This window comes from Thalassophryne amazonica, unplaced genomic scaffold (genome assembly GCF_902500255.1).
Source record: "Thalassophryne amazonica unplaced genomic scaffold, fThaAma1.1, whole genome shotgun sequence".
In the NCBI taxonomy this organism is placed as follows: Eukaryota; Metazoa; Chordata; class Actinopteri; order Batrachoidiformes; family Batrachoididae; genus Thalassophryne; species Thalassophryne amazonica.
This window is the reverse complement of record NW_022986238.1, coordinates 321627-343469: the sequence shown is the minus strand read 5'-3', so window position 1 is coordinate 343469 and position 21843 is coordinate 321627. Positions and strand designations below refer to the sequence as shown.

General features: G+C 45.4%; 1 protein-coding gene across 1 annotated transcript in view; it reads left to right on the top strand.

The window, feature by feature from the left end:
• shkbp1 (SH3KBP1 binding protein 1) overlaps nt 1-21843 on the top strand; it is a 154027-nt gene that overhangs the window by 44453 nt on the left and 87731 nt on the right. The window contains exons 6-7 of the mRNA XM_034165286.1: nt 10584-10754; nt 10823-10913. Coding sequence (XP_034021177.1) covers nt 10584-10754; nt 10823-10913 — 262 coding nt within the window. The remainder of the gene's footprint in view (nt 1-10583; nt 10755-10822; nt 10914-21843) is intronic.

Here is a 21843-nt window from a genome sequence, read left to right as displayed (position 1 = left end):
ACTCCATTATGAAAAATGCCCCGTCTCCACCCTCTACCACACTCCATTATGAGAAACGCCCCATCTCTGTGAGGTCCGATGCTGGAAGCATCATCTCATCATCTGGTACTTGTAATAAGTGTAGCTTATTTGTAGCTTTGGAGGCCAGGCTGGGCGAATTGGAGACTCGGCTCCGCACCGTGGAAAATTCTACAGCTAGCCAGGCCCATGTAGTCGGTGCGGACCAAGGTAGCTTAGCCGCCGTTAGTTTCCCTCTGGCAGATCCCGAGCAGCCGGGAAAGCAGGCCGACTGGGTGACTGTGAGGAGGAAGCGTAGTTCTAAACAGAAGCCCCATGTACACCGCCAACCCGTTCACATTTCTAACCGTTTTTCACCCCCCGACGACACACCCGCCGAGGATCAATCTCTGGTTATTGGCAACTCTGTTTTGAGAAATGTGAAGTTAGCGACACCAGCAACCATAGTCAGTTGTCTTCCGGGGGCCAGAGCAGGCGACATTGAAGGAAATTTGAAATTGCTGGCTAAGGCTAAGCGTAAATTTGGTAAGATTGTAATTCACGTCGGCAGTAATGACACCCAGTTACGCCAATCGGAGGTCACTAAAATCAACATTGAATCGGTGTCTAACTTTGCAAAAACAATGTCGGACTGTGTAGTTTTCTCTGGGCCCCTCCCCAATCGGACCGGGAGTGACATGTTTACCCGCATGTTCTCCTTGAATTGCTGGCTGTCTGAGTGGTGTCCAAAAAATGAGGTGGGCTTCATAGATAATTGGCAAAGCTTCTGGGGAAAACCTGGTCTTGTTAGGAGAGACGGCATCCATCCCACTTTGGATGGAGCAGCTCTCATTTCTAGAAATCTGGAGTTGTAGTCTTACACACCTCTCTGCAGCTTCTCTCCCCCTGCCATCCCCTCATTACCCCATCCCCGTAGAGACGGTGCCTGCTCCCAGACCACCAATAACCAGCAAAAATCTATTTAAGCATAAAAATTCAAAAAGAAAAACTAATATAGCACCTTCAACTGCACCACAGACTAAAGCAGTTAAATGTGGTCTATTAAACATTAGGTCTCTCTCTTCTAAGTCCCTGTTAGTGAATAATATAATAATTGATCAACATATTGATTTATTCCATCCAAATTGGAAGTCTCAAAAACCAGTTTTATTTGTTATTATCTATCGTCCACCTGGTCATTACTGTAAGTTTCTCTGTGAATTTTCAGACCTTTTGTCTGACTTAGTGCTTAGCTCAGATAAGATAATTATAGTGGGCGATTTTAACATCCACACAGATGCTGAGAATGACAGCCTCAACACTGCATTTAATCTATTATTAGACTCAATTAGCTTTGCTCAAAATGTAAATGACTCCACCCACTACTTTAATCATATCTTAGATCTTGTTCTGACTTATGGTATGGAAATTGAAGACTTAACAGTATTCCCTGAAAACTCCCTTCTGTCTGATCATTTCTTCATAACATTTACATAACATTTACATTTAATCTGGTGGACTACCCAGCAGTGGGGAATAAGTTTCATTACACTAGAAGTCTTTCAGAAAGCGCTGTAACTAGGTTTAAGGATATGATTCCTTCTTTATGTTTTCTAATGCCATATACCAACACAGTGCAGAGTAGCTACCTAAACTCTGTAAGTGAGATAGAGTATCTCGTCAATAGTTTTACATCCTCATTGAAGACAACTTTGGATGCTGTAGCTCCTCTGAAAAAGAGAGCTTTAAATCAGAAGTGCCTGACTCCTTGGTATAACTCACAAACTCGCAGCTTAAAGCAGATAACCCGTAAGTTGGAGAGGAAATGGCGTCTCACTAATTTAGAAGATCTTCACTTAGCCTGGAAAAAGAGTCTGTTGCTCTATAAAAAAGCCCTCCGTAAAGCTAGGACATCTTACTACTCATCACTAATTGAAGAAAATAAGAACAACCCCAGGTTTCTTTTCAGCACTGTAGCCAGGCTGACAAATTTTATTACAGAGATTAGAGTATGCCATAGGTATTAAAGGCACTGCGCTGCGGTGGTTTGAATCATATTTATCTAATAGATTACAATTTGTTCATGTAAATGGGGAATCTTCTTCACAGACTAAGGTTAATTATGGAGTTCCACAAGGTTCTGTGCTAGGACCAATTTTATTCACTTTATACATGCTTCCCTTAGGCAGTATTATTAGACGGCATTGCTTAAATTTTCATTGTTACGCAGATGATTCCCAGCTTTATCTATCCATGAAGCCAGAGGACACACACCAATTAGCTAAACTGCAGGATTGTCTTACAGACATAAAGACATGGATGACCTCTAATTTCCTGCTTTTAAACTCAGATAAAACTGAAGTTATTGTACTTGGCCCCACAAATCTTAGAAACATGGTGTCTAACCAGATCCTTACTCTGGATGGCATTACCCTGACCTCTAGTAATACTGTGAGAAATCTTGGAGTCATTTTTGATCAGGATATGTCATTGAAAGCGCATATTAAACAAATATGTAGGACTGCTTTTTTGCATTTACGCAATATCTCTAAAATTAGAAAGGTCTTGTCTCAGAGTGATGCTGAAAAACTAATTCATGCATTTATTTCCTCTAGGCTGGACTATTGTAATTCATTATTATCAGGTTGTCCTAAAAGTTCCCTGAAAAGCCTTCAGTTAATTCAAAATGCTGCAGCTAGAGTACTTACGGGGACTAGAAGGAGAGAGCATATCTCACCCATATTGGCCTCTCTTCATTGGCTTCCTGTTAATTGTAGAATAGAATTTAAAATTCTTCTTCTTACTTATAAGGTTTTGAATAATCAGGTCCCATCTTATCTTAGGGACCTCATAGTACCATATCACCCCAATAGAGCGCTTCGCTCTCAGACTGCAGGCTTACTTGTAGTTCCTAGGGTTTGTAAGAGTAGAATGGGAGGCAGAACCTTCAGCTTTCACGCTCCTCTCCTGTGGAACCAGCTCCCAATTCAGATCAGGGAGACAGACACCCTCTCTACTTTTAAGATTAGGCTTAAAACTTTCCTTTTTGCTAAAGCTTATATTTAGGGCTGGATCAGGTGACCCTGAACCATCCCTTAGTTATGCTGCTATAGACTTAGACTGCTGGGGGGTTCCCATGATGCACTGAGTGTTTCTTTCTCTTTTTGCACCACTCTTTTTCCTCTTTTTGCACCACTCTTTTTCCTGGTTCTCTCCCTCAGCCCCAACCAGTCCCAGCAGAAGACTGCCCCTCCCTGAGCCTGGTTCTGCTGGAGGTTTCTTCCTGTTAAAAGGGAGTTTTTCCTTCCCCTGTCGCCAAGTGCTTGCTCACAGGGGGTCGTTTTGACTGTTGGGGTTTTTACGTAATTATTGTATGGCTTTGACTTACAATATAAAGCGCCTTGGGGCAACTGTTTGTTGTGATTTGGCGCTATATAAATAAAATTAATTGATTAATTGATTGATTGATCTCCACCCTTTACCACACTCCATCATTAGAAACGCCCCCTCTCCACCCTCTACCCCACTCCATTATGAAAAAATGCCCCGTCTCCACCCTCTACCCCACTCCATCATAACAAAATGCCCCTTCTCCACCCTCTACCCCACTCCATTACAAAACGGCCCGCCTCCACCCTCTACCCCACTCCATCATGACAAAATGTCCAGCCTCCACACTCTACGCCACTCCATCATGACAAAATACCCTGCCTCCACCCTCTACCCCACTCCATGACAAAATGCCCCGCCTCCACCCTCTACCCCACTCCATCATGACAAAATACCCTGCCTCCACCCTCTACCCCACTCCATCATGACAAAATACCCTGCCTCCACCCTCTACCCCACTCCATCATGACAAAATGCCCCGTCTCCACCCTCTACCCCACTCCATCATGACAAAATGCCCCATCTCCACCCTCTACCCCACTCCATCATAACAAAATGCCCCTTCTCCACCCTCTACCCCACTCCATCATGACAAAATGCCCCATCTTCACCCTCTACCCAACTCCATCATTACAAAAAGGCCGGCCTCCACCCTCTACCCCACCCTATCATGAGAAACGCCCTGTCTCCACCATCTACCCAACTCCATCATTACGAAACGGCCCGCCTCCACCCTCTACCCCAATCCATCATGAGAAATGCCCTGTCTGCACCCTCTACCCCACTCCATCATTAGAAACGCACCATCTCCACCCTCTACCCCACTCCATCATTAGAAACGCCCCGTCTCCACCCTCTACCCCACTCCATTATGAAAAATGCCGCGTCTCCACCCTCTACCACACTCCATTACAAAACGTCCCGCCTCCACCCTCTACCCCACTCCATCATTAGAAATGCCCCATCTACACCCTCTACCCCACTCCATCATGACAAAATGCCCCGCCTCCACCCTCTACCCTACTCCTTCATTAGAAATGCCCCATCTACACCCTCTACCCCACTCCATCATTAGAAATGCCCCATCTACACCCTCTACCCCACTCCATCATGACAAAATGCCCCGCCTCCACCCTCTACGCCACTCCATCATGACAAAATGCCCCGCCTCCACCCTCTACCCCACTCCATCATGAGACATGCCCCGTCTCCATCCTCTACCCCACTCCATCATGAGACATGCCCCGTCTCCATCCTCTACCCCACTCCATCATTACAAAATGCCCCGTCTCCACCCTCTACCCCACTCCATCATGAGACATGCCGCGTCTCCATCCTCTACCCCACTCCATCATTACAAAATGCCCCGTCTCCACCCTGTACCCCACTCTATCATGAGAAACGCCCTGTCTCCACTATCTACCCAACTCCATCATTACGAAACGGCCCGCCTCCACCCTGTACCCCAATCCATCATGACAAAATGCCCCGTCTCCACCCTTTACCCCACTCCATCATGACCAAATGCCCCATCTCCACCCTCTACCCCACTTCATCATAACAAAATGCCCCATCTTCACCCTCTACCCAACTCCATCATTACAAAAAGGCCGGCCTCCACCCTCTACCCCACCCTATCATGAGAAACGCCCTGTCTCCACCATCTACCCCACTCCATCATTAGAAACGCCCTGTCTCCACGTTCTACCCCACTCCATCATTAGAAACGCCCCGTCTCCACCCTCTACCCCACTCCATTATGAAAAATGCCCCGTCTCCATCCTCTACCCCACTCCATCATGACAAAATGCTCCGACTCCACCCTCTACCCCACTCCATCATGAGAAACGCCCCATCTCCACCCTCTACCCCACTACATCATTAGAAACGCACCATCTCCACAATCTACCCCACTCCATCATTAGAAACGCACCATCTCCACCCTCTACCCCACTCCATCATTAGAAACGCCCCGTCTCCACCCTCTACCCCACTCCATCATGACAAAATGCCCCGCCTCCACCCGCTAACCCACTCTATCATTACAAAATGCCCCGTCTCCACCCTCTACCCCACTCCATCATGACAAAATGCCCCGTCTCCACCCTCTACCCCACTCCATCCTAACAAAATGCCCCTTCTCCACCCTCTACCCCACTCCATCCTAACAAAATGCCCCTTCTCCACCCTCTACCCCACTCCATCATGAGAAATGCCCCGTCTCCACCCTCTGCCCCACTCCATCATTAGAAACGCACCATCTCCACAATCTACCCCACTCCATCATTAGAAACGCCCCGTCTCCACCCTCTACCCCACTCCATTATGAAAAATGCCCCGTCTCCACCCTCTACCACACTCCATTATGAGAAATGCCCCGGCTCCACCCTCTACCCCACTCCATCATTAGAAACGCACCATCTCCACCCTCTACCCCACTTCATCATTAGAAACGCCCCGTCTCCATCCTCTACCCCACTCCATTATGAAAAATGCCGCGTCTCCACCCTCTACCACACTCCATTACAAAACGTCCCTCCTCCACCCTCTACCCCACTCCATCATTAGAAATGCCCCATCTACACCCTCTACCCCACTCCATCATGACAAAATGCCCCGCCTCCACCCTCTACCCCACTCCATCATGACAAAATGCCCCGCCTCCACCCTCTACCCCACTCCATAATGACAAAATGCCCCGCCTCCACCCTCTACCCTACTCCTTCATTAGAAATGCCCCATCTACACCCTCTACCCCACTCCATCATGACAAAATGCCCCGCCTCCACCCTCTACGCCACTCCATCATGACAAAATGCCCCGCCTCCACCCTCTACCCCACTCCATAACAAAATGCCCCTTCTCCACCCTCTACCCCACTCCATAATGACAAAATGCCCCGCCTCCATCTTCTACCCTACTCCTTCATTAGAAATGCCCCATCTACACCCTCTACCCCACTCCATCATGACAAAATGCCCCGCCTCCACCCTCTACGCCACTCCATCATGACAAAATACCCTGCCTCCACCCTCTACCCCACTCCATCATGACAAAATACCCTGCCTCCACCCTCTACCCCACGCCATCATGACAAAATACCCTGCCTCCACCCTCTACCCCACTCCATCATAACAAAATGCCCCTTCTCCACCCTCTACCCCACTCCATCATAACAAAATGCCCCTTCTCCACCCTCTACCCCACTCCATCATAACAAAATGCCCCATCTCCACCCTCTACCCCACTCCATCATAACAAAATGCCCCATCTCCACCCTCTACCCCACTCCATCATAACAAAATGCCCCATCTTCACCCTCTACCCCACCCAATCATGAGAAACGCCCTGTCTCCACCATCTACCCAACTCCATCATTACGAAACGGCCCGCCTCCACCCTCTACCCCAATCCATCATGAGAAACGCACCATCTCCACCCTCTACCCCACTCCTTCATTAGAAACGCCCCGTCTCCACCCTCTACCCCACTCCATTATGAAAAAGTCCCCGTCTCCACCCTCTACCACACTCCATTATGAGAAACACCCCATCTCCACCCTCTACCCCACTCCATCATGAGAAATGCCCTGTCTCCACCCTCTACCCCACTCCATCATTAGAAACGCACTATCTCCAGAATCTACCCCACTCCATCATTAGAAACGCACCATCTCCACCCTCTACCCCACTCCATCATTAGAAACGCACCATCTCCACCCTCTACCCCACTCCATCATTAGAAACGCCCCGTCTCCACCCTCTGCCCCACTCCATCATTAGAAACGCACCATCTCCACAATCTACCCCACTCCATTATGAAAAATGCCCCGTCTCCACCCTCTACCCCACTCCATTATGAGAAATGCCCTGGCTCCACCCTCTACCCCACTCCATCATAACAAAATGCCCCATCTTCACCCTCTACCCAACTCCATCATTACAAAAAAGGCCGGCCTCCACCCTCTACCCCACTCCTTCATTAGAAACGCCCCGTCTCCACCCTCTACCCCACTCCATTATGAAAAATGCCCCGTCTCCACCCTCTACCACACTCCATTATGAGAAACACCCCATCTCCACCCTCTACCCCACTCCATCATGAGAAATGCCCTGTCTCCATCCTCTATCCCACTCCATCATTAGAAACGCATCATCTCCAGAATCTACCCCACTCCATCATTAGAAACGCCCCGTCTCCACCCTCTACCCTACTCCATTATGAAAAATGCCCCGTCTCCACCCTCTACCACACTCCATTACAAAACATCCCGCCTCCACCCTCTACCCCACTCCATCATGACAAAATGCCCAGCCTCCACACTCTATGGCACTCCATCATGACAAAATACCCTGCCTCCACCCTCTACCCCACTCCATCATGACAAAATGCCCCGCCTCCACCCTCTACCCCACTCCATCATGAGAAATGCCCCATATCCACCCCTTCCCCAACTCCATCATTCGAAATGCCCCATATCCACCCTTTACCCCTCTCCATCATTATAAATGCCCCATGTTCACCCTCTACCCCACCCCATCAAATCAAATCAATTTTATTTATATAGCGCCAAATCACAACAAACAGTTGCCCCAAGACGCTTTATATTATAAGGCAAAGCCATACAATAATTACGGAAAAACCCCAACGGTCAAAACGACCCCCTGTGGGCAAGCACTTGGCGACAGTGGGTTGGGGCTGAGGGAGAGAACCAGGAAAAAGACATGCTGTGGAGGGGAGCAGAGATCAATCACTAATGATTAAATGCAGAGTGGTGCATACAGAGCAAAAAGAGAAAGAAACACTTAGTGCATTAGGGGAACCCCCCAGCAGTCTAAGTCTATAGCAGCATAACTAAGGGATGGTTCAGGGTCACCTGATCCAGCCCTAACTATAAGGTTTAGCAAAAAGGAAAGTTTTAAGCCTAATCTTAAAAGTAGAGAGGGTATCTGTCTCCCTGATCTGAATTGGGAGCTGGTTCCACAGGAGAGGAGCCTGAAAGCTGAAGGCTCTGCCTCCCATTCTACTCTTACAAACCCTAGGAACTACAAGTAAGCCTGCAGTCTGAGAGCGAAGCGCTCTATTGGGGTGATATGGTACTATGAGGTCCCTAAGATAAGATGGAACCTGATTATTCAAAACCTTATAAGTAAGAAGAAGAATTTTAAATTCTATACTAGAATTAACAGGAAGCCAATGAAGAGAGGCCAATATGGGTGAGATATGCTCTCTCCTTCTAGTCCCTGTCAGTACTCTAGCTGCAGCATTTTGAATTAACTGAAGGCTTTTCAGGGAACTTTTAGGACAACCTGATAATAATGAATTACAATAGTCCAGCCTAGAGGAAATAAATGCATGAATTAGTTTTTCAGCATCACTCTGAGACAAGACCTTTCTAATTTTAGAGATATTGCGCAAATGCAAAAAAGCAGTCCTACATATTTGTTTAATATGCGCATTGAAGGACATATCCTGATCAAAAATGACTCCAAGATTTCTCACAGTATTACTAGAGGTCAGGGTAATGCCATCCAGAGTAAGGATCTGGTTAGACACCATGTTTCTAAGATTTGTGGGGCCAAGTACAATAACTTCAGTTTTATCTGAGTTTAAAAGCAGGAAATTAGAGGTCATCCATGTCTTTATGTCTGTAAGACATTCCTGCAGTTTAACTCATTGGTGAGACTTAGACTTAGACTGCTGGGGGGTTCCCATGATGCACTGAGTGTTTCTTTCTCTTTTTGCTCTGTATGCACCACTCTGCATTTAATCATTAGTGATTGATCTCTGCTCCCCTCCACAGCATGTCTTTTTCCTGGTTCTCTCCCCTCAGCCCCAACCAGTCCCAGCAGAAGACTGCTGGAGGTTTCTTCCTGTTAAAAGGGAGTTTTTCCTTCCTACTGTCGCCAAGTGCTTGCTCACAGGGGGTCGTTTTGACCGTTGGGGTTTTTCCGTAATTATTGTATGGCTTTGCCTTATCAATCAATCAATCAATTTATTTTTATATAGCGCCAAATCACAACAAACAGTTGCCCCAAGGCGCTTTATATTGTAAGGCAAGCATTAGTGAAGGTTACAAATGATCTTCTTATGGCCTCGGACAGTGGACTCATCTCTGTGCTTGTTCTGTTAGACCTCAGTGCTGCTTTTGATACTGTTGACCATAAAATTTTATTACAGAGATTAGAGCATGCCATAGGTATTAAAGGCACTGCGCTGCGGTGGTTTGAATCATATTTGTCTAATACATTACAATTTGTTCATGTACATGGGGAATCTTCTTCACAGACTAGGGTTAATTATGGAGTTCCACAAGGTTCTGTGCTAGGACCAATTTTATTCACTTTATACATGCTTCCCTTAGGTAGTATTATTAGACGGCATTGCTTAAATTTTCATTGTTACGCAGATGATACCCAGCTTTATCTATCCATGAAGCCAGAGGACACACACCAATTAGCTAAACTGCAGGATTGTCTTACAGACATAAAGACATGGATGACCTCTAATTTCCTGCTTTTAAACTCAGATAAAACTGAAGTTATTGTACTTGGCCCCACAAATCTTAGAAACATGGTGTCTAACCAGATCCTTACTCTGGATGGCATTGCCCTGGCCTCTAGTAATACTGTGAGAAATCTTGGAGTCATTTTTGATCAGGATATGTCATTCAAAGCGCATATTAAACAAATATGTAGGACTGCTTTTTTGCATTTACGCAATAGCTCTAAAATCAGAAAGGTCTTGTCTCAGAGTGATGCTGAAAAACTAATTCATGCATTTATTTCCTCTAGGCCTTACAATATAAAGCGCCTTGGGGCAACTGTTTGTTGTGATTTGGCACTATATAAATAAAACTGATTTGATTTGATCATTATATAATGCCCCGTCTCCACCCTCTACCCCACTCCATCATGAGAAACGACCCATCTCCACCATCTACCCCACTCCATCATGAGAAACGACCCGTCTCTGCCCTCTACCCCACTCTATTTGAGAAACGACCCATCTCCACCCTCTACCGCACTCCATCATGAGAAACGACCCATCTCCACCCTCTACCCCACTCCATCATTTTATAACGCCCCATCTCCACCCTCTACCCCACTCCATCATGACAAAATGCCCTCTCCCCACTTAACCAGGTCTTGCTGTGGCAATCCCCTTCCTTTCTAACTCCATGCTTTGTTGACCAGTCTACCCAGCAAAGCGACGTAACCGTCATAGCGTGGCGGGATCCCAGCTCACAGTGGGCCGAGTTGTTCCTGTGGAACGAGTGCCAGTCAGACGCAGCAACACCATGCCGCCAAACCTGGGGAACTCTGGGATGCTTGGCAGAGTTGGTCCTGAGGAGAAGATGTCTGGCGGTAACAAAACACTGATCTAATCTTTGTCTGTGTTTGCACTCTTCTCATTTCTGCTGATGTGTGTGCAGGTCTGGCACTGGATCCAGGCATGGTTCGGATAATATGCGGCCATCATAACTGGATTGCTGTGGCCTACGCTCAGTTTGTCATCTGCTACAGGTAAACCACCTGGTAGGTGGATTCGCAGTCTGTGGGTCCTACCTAAACACAGAGAAGTAAAATATTCTCACATTACATTGTGTGTCAGGTTTAGTTTGGTCATAGTTCATATTTCATTTGTCTGACGGCATATTAATCAGGAAAGCAGGTGATGCGTCTGAGCTCAGTGAGGTGCAGAAAGAGTCTATGTGTCATTCTGTTGACATCATCACCTTCTGATGCAATGCCTGAAAAGGTGGCTTGTGTGGATTATTATTCTCTTGTACAAAATAATAATAATAATAATTAGTTGTTATGGCCTATAATAAAGCATGTCTGTGTTTTTGCTCTGGGGGTTGGTAAGATAAGACCTTACTTGTGTGAAGCACCTTGAGGCAGCTTTGTTGGGATTTGGCGCTATATAAATGAAAATAAATTGAAAAATGAAATTAAATAATACTGCTAATAATGATAATAATAACATTAAAGTAAAGTCCCTTCGGCTGCTCCCTTGTTTGCACTCGGGGTCGCCACAGCAAATCCAAGGTGGATCTGCATGTTGAATTGGCACAGATTTTACGCCGTATGCCCTTCCTGACACAACTCCACATGACATGGAGAAATGTGGCAGGGGTGGGATTTGAACCTGGAGCCTTCTGAACTGAAACAAAGCACATTAACCACTTGGCCACCACCCCTGCCTAATGATAATAATAACATTCATGGTAATAATATGATACATAGTAGTAGTAGTAGTAGTAGTAGTAGTAGTAGTTGTTGTTGGGAAAGTGAAGTACACGGATCCACGACAGGGGGCGTAAATGAACGGCCAATAGAAAGTCCGAATAAATAATTTATTCTGCAAATGTGCACAACAACCAAATATGCTTTTAGTCTGTCAATCAATCTATACAAAAGGTGACATGTGGGCAGGCCCGAGGGTAGGAGACGCCTATCCAGAGAAGAGCCGGGACCCACGAGGTTCCAATGACAACTGAGACCTGCAATACACCGGAGCCGCCGAGTCCTGAGTCCCCAGGTGGCCACTGCTTCCAGCTGTTAGATCCGGTACTGCTGGCAGGAACAGACACAGGTTAAAGGTGGGTGTGTATACACCCAGCAAACAGTCAGCAAAAATACAGTTCCTTCCTGAGGGAAAACCCTCCACCTCCAAACACAGGAACACAGAGTACGTGCAGTGCCTTATGAATCACTTAATCAAAGTCTGAAGTGAGGAGTGGAGACGCCAACTCCTCCAACTTCCACAAACTCGGCTACAAGCTGCAAGTGTTCAAAAAGGTTAACGACTGCAAAAAGCTCTGCTGCAAAAACGTGTGCGTACGGCACAAAACAGCTGAGTAAGTTTACCTGACGGGTAAGCTGATAACTCGGCAGAGTTATGTCTCTCCCAGGCTTTTATGGATGTGATGTGATGAATGAAGATGTGTGACAGCTGTCAGCTCCGAGCACCTGGCGGACTCCTGTGGCGACTGCGCCCCCTGGTGCCTGAAACCCGACGACAGGCAGGGCGCCCTCTGGTGTTGGGCCAGCAGTACCTCCTCTTCGGGTTGGCCCACACAACAAGTAGTAGTAATTTTAGGCATGTATTATAATAATAATAGTAATTGTTATTTCTTCTTCTTTCGGCTGCTCCCATTAGGGGGCGCTACAGCACATCAATCGTTTCCATCTCACTCTGTCCTCTGTATCTTCCTCTGTCACACCAACCACCTGCATGTCCTCCCTCAGCACATCCATAAACCTCCTCTTTGGTCCACCTCTTCTCCTCCTGCCTGGTGGCTCCATCCTCAGCATCCTTCTCCCTACATAATAATAATACATTTTATTTCTAGGCGCCTTACAAAAACTCAAGGATACATTACAATGCAGCAATAAACAAATTTAAAAACATAATATACAAATTAGAAGTAAAAACTTAAAAGGAGGACATTAAACAGTTAAAAACAAATTATGTAACAATTTACAAACAGAGGTCCTGCAGTACAGTGAGTGGAACTCACAGTGAACAGGCTTTTTTGAACAGGTGTGTTTTGAGACGTGATTTGAAAATGGCCAGTGAGTCGGTGTTACCGATGTCAGGTGGGCGGGAGTTGGAGAGGTGGGGGGCTGAGCGGCTGAAGGCTCTGGACCCCATAGTGGTCATGTGGGGAGGAGGAATGGTGAGGCTGAGAGAGGAAGATGATCTGAGGTTGCGGCTGGGTGTGTTTATGTGGAGAAATTAAATGAGGTACGGAGGGGCGCGGTGATGGAGGGCCTTGAAGGTCAGGAGGATGGTTTTATAGTCAATGCGGTGAGTGATTGGAAGCCAGTGACGTTGAAGAAGGGGGTGATGTGGTGAATAAATGGTGTTGCTGTGATAATCCGAGCTGCTGCATTCTGAACCAGTTTGAGCTTATGAAGAAGACTTTGGGGGAGACCAAAGAGAAGAGAGTTGCAATAATCCAGGCAGGAGGTGACCATAGAGTGGACCAGGATGGCAGCGCTGACAGAAGTGAGGGACGGACAGAGACGGTTGCCGTTTCAAAGATGGAAATAAGCAGACCGGGTGACGTTATTGATGTGAGTTTGGCATGACAAAGTACCATTGAGGACGACACCCAGACTCTTGACCTGAGGGGAGGGGGAGGATTTCAATTTCAATTTATTTTATTTATATAGCGCCAAATCACAACAAAGTTGCCTCAAGGTGCTTCAAACAAGTACGTTCTAACCTTACCAAACCCAGAGCAGCAGTGGTAAGGAAAAACTCCATCTGATTATTTGAGGAAGAAACCTCAAGCAGACAATACTCAAAGTGGTGACCCTCTGCTTGGGCCATGCTACAGACATAAATTACAAAACATTTCACAAAATTAATATACAGGAAGTGTTGCTGGTGCACAGGACAGGAGGGTTTCAGGAACAGATGCCACACCCCTCTCAAGAATAATGGTGAAACAGTTTTGTCACTGAGTTTGATAAAGTTGGAGGAGAACCAGGAATTGATTTCCTGTAGGCAGTCACAGGGGGAGAGAGGTGGGAGGGAGAGTGGAGGTGGGTTTGGTGGAAAGATAGAACTGGGTGTTGTCTGCATCGCATTGAAATTGAATTTTTTGTTTCCAGAATATATGGCCTAGGGGGAGAAAATAGATTATGAAAGAGATGGGACTGAGGACAAAGCCTTGGGGAACACCGGAAAAGAGGGGAGATAGCTGGGATGTGAATGTTTTTAACTGAATGAACTGAGTGCAGCCAGAGCAATATGATGAAAACCAGTCGAGGGGTGTGCGTGACAAACCAATAGATGCCAGTCTGTGGAGGAGGATGGAATGGGAGATGTAATGTACCCTGGGTCCATCCTCTGCACATGTCCAAACCATCTCAGTCTCTCCTCTCTGACTGCCTCCACCTGAGCTGTCTCTCTGATATGTTCATTCCTAATCTTGTCCATTCTCGTCACTCCCAAAGAGAATCTCAACATCTTCAGCTCTGCCACCTCTAGCTTCACCGTCTCTAAGCCGTCCAACATAGCTGGTCTCACTACTGTCTTGTAGATTTTCTTCTTCACTCTTGCAGATATTCTTTGGTCATAAATCACTCCTGCCACCTTTCTCCACCCACTCCACCCTGCCTGCACTGTCTTCTTCACCTCTTTACCACACTCTCTATTACTTTGGACAGTTGACCCCAAGTATTTAAACTGGTCTACTTTCACCACTTCTACTCCTTGTAACTGCACTATTCCACTGGGCTCCCTCTTATTCACACACATGGACTCAGTCTTGCTCCTACTGACTTTCATTCCGCTTCTCTCCAGAGCATACGCGGTCTGTTAGAAAAGTATCGGCCCTTTTCATTTTTTGCAAAAACCTGATGGATTTGAATCATGTGTGCTTGCATGAGCCAACCTTGAACCTTCGTGCGCATGCGTGAACTTTTTCACGCCTGTCGATGGCGTCAGTTGCTGGTAAGCAGCCTTTGTGTGAGGACGTGTGTTGTGCTCTCTGCGGATTTTCGTTGAATGGAAAATGACGGAAGGACTGGAGCAGTGCTACTGAATCAAATTTTGCCAGAAACTGGGCAACAGCCAGGTGGAAACCATTCGGAAGATTCAGACGGCTTTCGGTGACTTTTCATTCGTGTGACTATCCAAGAAATTGTGGAAGAGGTGGACATCATTTCCAGCATGTCCTGTGAGACTTCAACATGAAGGTGCTTTTGCTCCGCCGTCAGCTTCGGCACGAATTTCACCTCCGCTCTTTTCATGGCCAAATCTTCGGTCACAGTGGAATTTGCCGAAAAAGTGCTGATGTCCACCTCTTCCGCAATTTCTCGGATAGTCACACGATGGTCCCGCATCACCACAGCGTTCACTTTGGAAATGATCTGGTCATTTCAGCATGTTGATGGCCGGCCAGAGCGTGGCTCACTCTCCACCATTGTGCGACCGTCTATAGCGTCGTCACCGAAAGTCGTCTGAATCTTCCGAATGGTTTCCACCTGGCTGTCGCCCAGTTTCTGGCAAAATTTGATGCAGTGCTGCTCCAGTCGTTCCGCCATTTTCCTTGCAATGAAAATCCGCCGAGAGCACTACACATGTCCTCACACAAAGGCTGCTTACCAGCAAATGACACAATCGACAGGCGTGAAAAAGTTCACGGACGCGCACGAAGGTTCAAGGTTTGCTCATGCAAGCACACGTGATTCAAATCCATCAGGTTTTTGCAAAAAATAAAAATGTCCGATACTTTTCTAACAGACCTCGTATCTCCACCTCTCCAGGCTAGACTCAAGTTGCTCTGTACTCTCACTACAGATCACAATGTCATCTGCAAACATCATAGTCCATGGGGACTCCTGTCTGATCTCATCCATCACCCTGTCCATCATCATTGCAAACAAGAAAAGATTCAGAGCTGATCCTTGGTGTAATCTCACCTCCATCTTGAATGAGTGTCATTCCCACTGTGCATCTCACCGCTGCCACACTGTCCTTATACATGTCCTGCACTACCCTCACATACTTCTCTGCCACTCCAGACTTCCTCAGGCAATACCGCAACTCTTTTCTTGGCAAAAGCTTTCTCTAAACCCACAAACACAATGTAACTCCTTCTGTTCTTCTCTATACTTCTCCAACAGTATTTTCAGAGCAAACATTGCATCTGTAGTGCTCTTTCTTGGCATGAACCCTTATTGCTGCTCACAGATCTTCACCTGTTTTCTAAGCCTAGCTTCTACTATTCTTTCCATAACTTTGTGCTGTGGTTGATCAAGTTTATGCCTGTGTAATTACTGCAGCTCTGCACATCACTATTTTTCTTAAAAATGGGAACCAGTACACTTTGTCTCCACTCCTCAGGCTCGACCCACTCCTCGTCTCAATTTCCAAGATTTTATTAATCTGGTTACAAACTCCACTGCCATCTCTCCTAAATATTTCCATGCCTCCACTGGAATGTCATCTAGATCAACTCTCTTTCCACTTTTCATAGCAGCCCTCACTTCTTCTTTACTAATCTGTTGTACTTCCTGATTTACTCTCACCACATCATCCAGCGTTTTCTCTCTGTCGTTTTCTTCATTCATCAGCTCCTCAAAATATTCCTTCCACCTTCTCAACACACTCTCCTCACTTGTCAGCACTTTACCATCGGCATCTTTTACCACCCTAACCTGCTGCTCTTCCTTTCCAGCACTGTCCCTTTGTCTGGCCAATCGGTACAAGTCCTTTTCTCCTTCCTTACTATTCAACTTCTTGTACAGCTCGCTAAATGCCTTTTCCTTAGCTTTTGCCACTTCTCTTTTCACTTTTCACCGCATCTACTTTCTTCATCTCTCTGACTATGCCAATTATTTTTCACCAACTTTTTTCTCCTTATACTTTCCTGAACATCTTTGTTCCACCACCAAGTGTCTTTGTCTTCTTTCCGCTGTCCAGATGTCAATTTCAACTTATTTTAATTTATATAGCACCAAATCACAACAAATGTGCCTCAAGGTGCTTCACACAAGTAAGGTCTAACTTTACCAACCCCCAGAGCAAGAACACAGGCGACAGTGGTAAAGAAAATCTCACACAGATGTCATACCCAGTACCTTCCTGTCTGTCTCCCTCGCCACATCTGCAGTACTTTTCCAGTTGCCCAAAATTGCTTTCCCTCCATTCAGTGCTTCTCTCACCTGCTTGCTAAATTTCACACAACAGTCCTTCAGCTTCCACCATCTGATCCTTTGTTGAGCTCTCACTCTCTTCTTCTTCCTATGCTGTCTAACAACACTCTCTCCTGCCACCACCTTACAGTCTCTGATTTCTTTTAGCGTGCATCTCCTATAAAGAATGTAGTCCACCTGTGTGCACCTTCCTCCACTCTTATATGTTACCCTGTGCTCCTCCCTTTTCTTAAAGTAGGTGTTCACCACAGCCATTTCCATCCTGTCCTCCCCATTCCTATCCTTGATACCATATCTACCCATTACTTCCTCATCACCTCTGTTCCCTTCACCAACATACCCATTGAAGTCTGCTCCTATCACCACTCTTTCATGCTTTGGTTCACTCTCCACCACCTCATCTAACACACTCCAGAAATCTTCTTTCTCCTTCATCTCACAACCTACCTGTGGGGCATATGCACTGATGATCCAATCCACTTTATTTATATAGCACATTTAAACAACAGAACAGTTTCCAAAGTGCTGCACATAGAAATGATTATACAACTATACAAAACAATAAACCCACTCAGATACTAATAAATAAATAAACATAGAAACAATAAATAAATAAAACACTAGGCCAAAGACAACAGAGGACCATACAACTCATGCAGAGCTAAAAGCCAGAGAATAAAAGTAGGTCTTCAGACGAGACTTAAAACACTCCACTGTGGGGGCTGTTCGAACGTGGAAAGGCAGAGTGTTCCAGAGTCTGGGCCCAGCCACAGAGAAGGCCCTGTCCCCCCTGGTCTTAAGTCTCGTCCTAGGCACCACAAGCTGGAGCTGGCCCTCAGACCTCAGAGCACGCGCTGGGGAGTAAATTTGGAGGTCTACAATATATTGTGGGGCCAGTCCATTTAAAACTTTAAAAACAAATAATAAAATTTTAAAATCAATTCTAAAATTAACAGGGAGCCAGTGCAAAGACGCAAGAATAGGTGTAATATGTTCATGTTTTTTGCTCCCAGTTAAGAGGCGTGCAGCAGCGTTCTGGACTAACTGCAATCTGTGAAGTGTATTTTGATTAATTCCATAAAAAAGTGAATTGCAGTAGTCCAGGCGTGAAGAAATAAAAGCATGCATGACGCGCTCCAAGTCAGAAAAGGATAAAATTGATTTAATTTTGGTTAAAAGACAAAGCTGATAAAAGCTGGATTTAACAACCGCCTTGACCTGCCTGTCCAGTTTAAGATCAGATATTCATCATCACCCCTTCAATTTCCAACTTCACACTCATCACCCTGTCAGACACTCGCTTAACCTCCAACACACTTTTAACATACTCTTCCTTTAAAATGACCCCAACACCATTTCTCTTCCTGTCCTCACCATGGTACAACAACTTGAACCCACCGCCGATGCTCCTGCTCTTACTTCCCTTCCACTTGGTCTCTTTCACACACAGTACGAGGTCTGTCCATAAAGTATCGTACCTTTTTATTTTTTTCAAAAACTATATGGATTTCATTCATGTTTTTACGTCAGACATGCTTGAACCCTCGTGTGCATGCATGAGTTTTTCCACGCCTGTCGGTGGCGTCATTCTCCTGTGAGCACGCCTTGTGGAAGGAGTGGTCCCACCCCCTCGTCGGATTTTCATTGTCTGGAAATGGCGGAATGAAAAGGAATTTTTTCAGAAGCTGTTAGAGACTGGCACCTGGAAACCATTCGAAAAATTTATATGGCTTTCAGTGAAAATTTTACAGGCTTCACAGAGAATAAGGACTTTAACTACAGGTTTAAGGACCCCTTTAAGGACGGTCGGTGCGCCACGCTGTGACGATGTGGCACAAACCACTGGATTATTTCTAAGCTGATGGCTCTGTGGATACAAGACCGTCGTGTGCTCTTTCTCTGGTTATCACAAGACCTGGACATCAGCCATTTTCCGGCAGATTTCACTTTTAACAAGAGATTTTGTCATGGAAAGCCGCACGGAGGCTTCACGCGTTACGACCGATTCGCTGATGAAGCGAGACAAAGGAATATCTCCGTTTCGGAGTGTTAGAGGACAAGTTGGGACATGTCCAGCTCTCCACAAGTTCTTTTATACTCACTCGACTGGTATGCACTGAAAGCCGAGATAGACATGTCCGTGAAGATTATTTTATTTATTAACTACACAGATGTATAATAAAACAAATGGTGACTGGTTTATAACACAGTTATGACAGAGTTTCAGGGGAGAGAGAGCGAGGACCTACGGTGCCCTGGGAAGTGTCATCGCAAAATGTTTTGCATGTGGAGAGAATGTGCGCACGTTTTATTATATCGTGCATGTTTTATGATATTGTGTGCTTGTTTTATGATACTGTGCGCACGTTTTAAGCATTGTTTGAGTAAAACAAGGGCACAATCTACTTAAATGTGGCCACAATTTGTAAAACGTGCACTCAGTATTGTCTTGACACATAAATGCTGACTATTAGCCAACAAACCAGCAGACAGTGTAACACATTTCCCCATTAGAAATGGATCTGGTCAGAGTGTATCATCATGGTTTGGGCGCACAAGGACATAGAGAGAACTCCAGCTGCCCAGCATGGCATCATCTGGAGTTTAAGCACATTAAAAAGGATGCTGAGGGTGAAGCATCTCCCCATCGTCAGGATGACAATTTAGGTCATATTATGGAGTTCATTTTGAACGAAAGGAAAACGTGCGCATGTTTTATTAATTCGAGGGCTCAATTAAAGGAAAACGTGCGCACAAATTATCATGGCCAAAAAAAATATAACATTTTAAGTGACCTCTCCCGGGTTCCGTAAAGGAACCGCAGTGGCAGCCAGTTTTTTTTTTCAAGTGCGCGTGTGCGAACTAATCGTCCATGAAGATAATTTTATTAACTACACAGACGTATAATAAAACAAATGGTGACTGGTTTATAACACAATGATGACACCGCAGCCAGATTTTTTTTTCTTTGTTTATATGCGTGCGCGCGAACACAACAAATGGAGCACAGCAACTCACTCCGTGTGTCTGAGTCATAAAATGCTGGAAGACGAAGACAACACACTGGAAATTGTTTTTTTATTTATTTATTCCTTTATTGGTTCATTCTACTGGTGCTTATAGTTGATAAAGCTTGGATAAAGTTACTTGCACTTGTGCAAGTGCAGTATAAAATTGCGTGCACAGCTCAAATAATACGTGCACAAACTAGCATATGCACGTACTATTTCGAGCCCTGAACTGCCAACATTCAAAGTCCCCGCTCTCACTTCCACCCTTCTAGTTTTCCTCTTCTCCTGCTCTCTGTGGATACATTCTCCTGTTCTTCGCCCAGCAGTAGCCCAATTTCCACCAAGACCCTGTTGGGCAACAGCATCGGTGGCGGTTGTTGTTAACCCGGGCCTTGACTGATCTGGTGTCGCCAACCAAACGCCCCCCCCCCCCCCCCCCCAAAAAAAAAAATTGGCTGGACCCGCTTTCACTGCGCATGCGTCATTTGCGTCAGCAGTATAATTTTTGAGTGTCAGGACCGATTCACTGATTATCACCTCATTTCAATTTTTCAATTTATTTTCATTTATATAGCACCAAATCACAACAAAGTTGCCTCAAGGTGCTTCACACAAGTAAGGTCTAACCTCACTATGCCCCAGAGCAACAGTGGTAAAGTGGTAAAAAACTCCCTCTGAGGAAGAAACCTCAAGCAGACCAGACTCAAAGGGGTGACCGTCTGCCATAGGTATTAAAGGCACTGCGCTGCAGTGGTTTGAATCATATTTGTCTAATAGATTACAATTTGTTCATGTAAATGGGGAATCTTCTTCACAGACTAAGGTTAATTATGGAGTTCCACAAGGTTCTGTGCTAGGACCGATTTTATTCACTTTATACATGCTTCCCTTAGGCAGTATTATTAGACGGTATTGCTTAAATTTTCATTGTTACGCAGATGATACCCAGCTTTATCTATCCATGAAGCCAGAGGACACACACCAATTAGCTAAACTGCAGGATTGTCTTACAGACATAAAGACATGGATGACCTCTAATTTCCTGCTTTTAAACTCAGATAAAACTGAAGTTATTGTACTTGGCCCCACAAATCTTAGAAACATGGTGTCTAACCAGATCCTTACTCTGGATGGCATTACCCTGACCTCTAGTAATACTGTGAGAAATCTTGGAGTCATTTTTGATCAGGATATGTCCTTCAATGCGCATATTAAACAAATATGTAAGACTGCTTTTTTTACATTTGCGCAATATCTCTAAAATTAGAAAGGTCTTGTCTCAGAGTGATGCTGAAAAACTAATTCATGCATTTATTTCCTCTAGGCTGGACTATTGTAATTAATTATTATCAGGTTGTCCTAAAAGTTCCCTGAACTTTGCAGCTCCATCCATCTCTGGATGGAGCTGCACCTCAAACAGAGAGAAAAGAAAAAGCAGAATCAGGCATCAGAAAGACAACAAATACAGTGCAATTTGTCAGCATTAAACAACAAGAAAAACAGAAGAAATACTAAGGTGATCGCCGGCCACTAGCCCTAAACTTCACTAAAAGCTCTGTTTCCTAATAAAATGAATTAAAAAGAGTAAAAAGCATAGTATCATACTATGCCAGTATGCTGGCCATACAAAGGGAAAATAAGTGCGTCTTAAGTCTGGACTTGAAAATCTACACAGAATCTGAGTGTTTTATTGATGCAGGGAGATCATTCCACAGAACAGGGGCACGATAAGAGAAAGCTCAGTGACCCACAGAGCTTTCTCAATT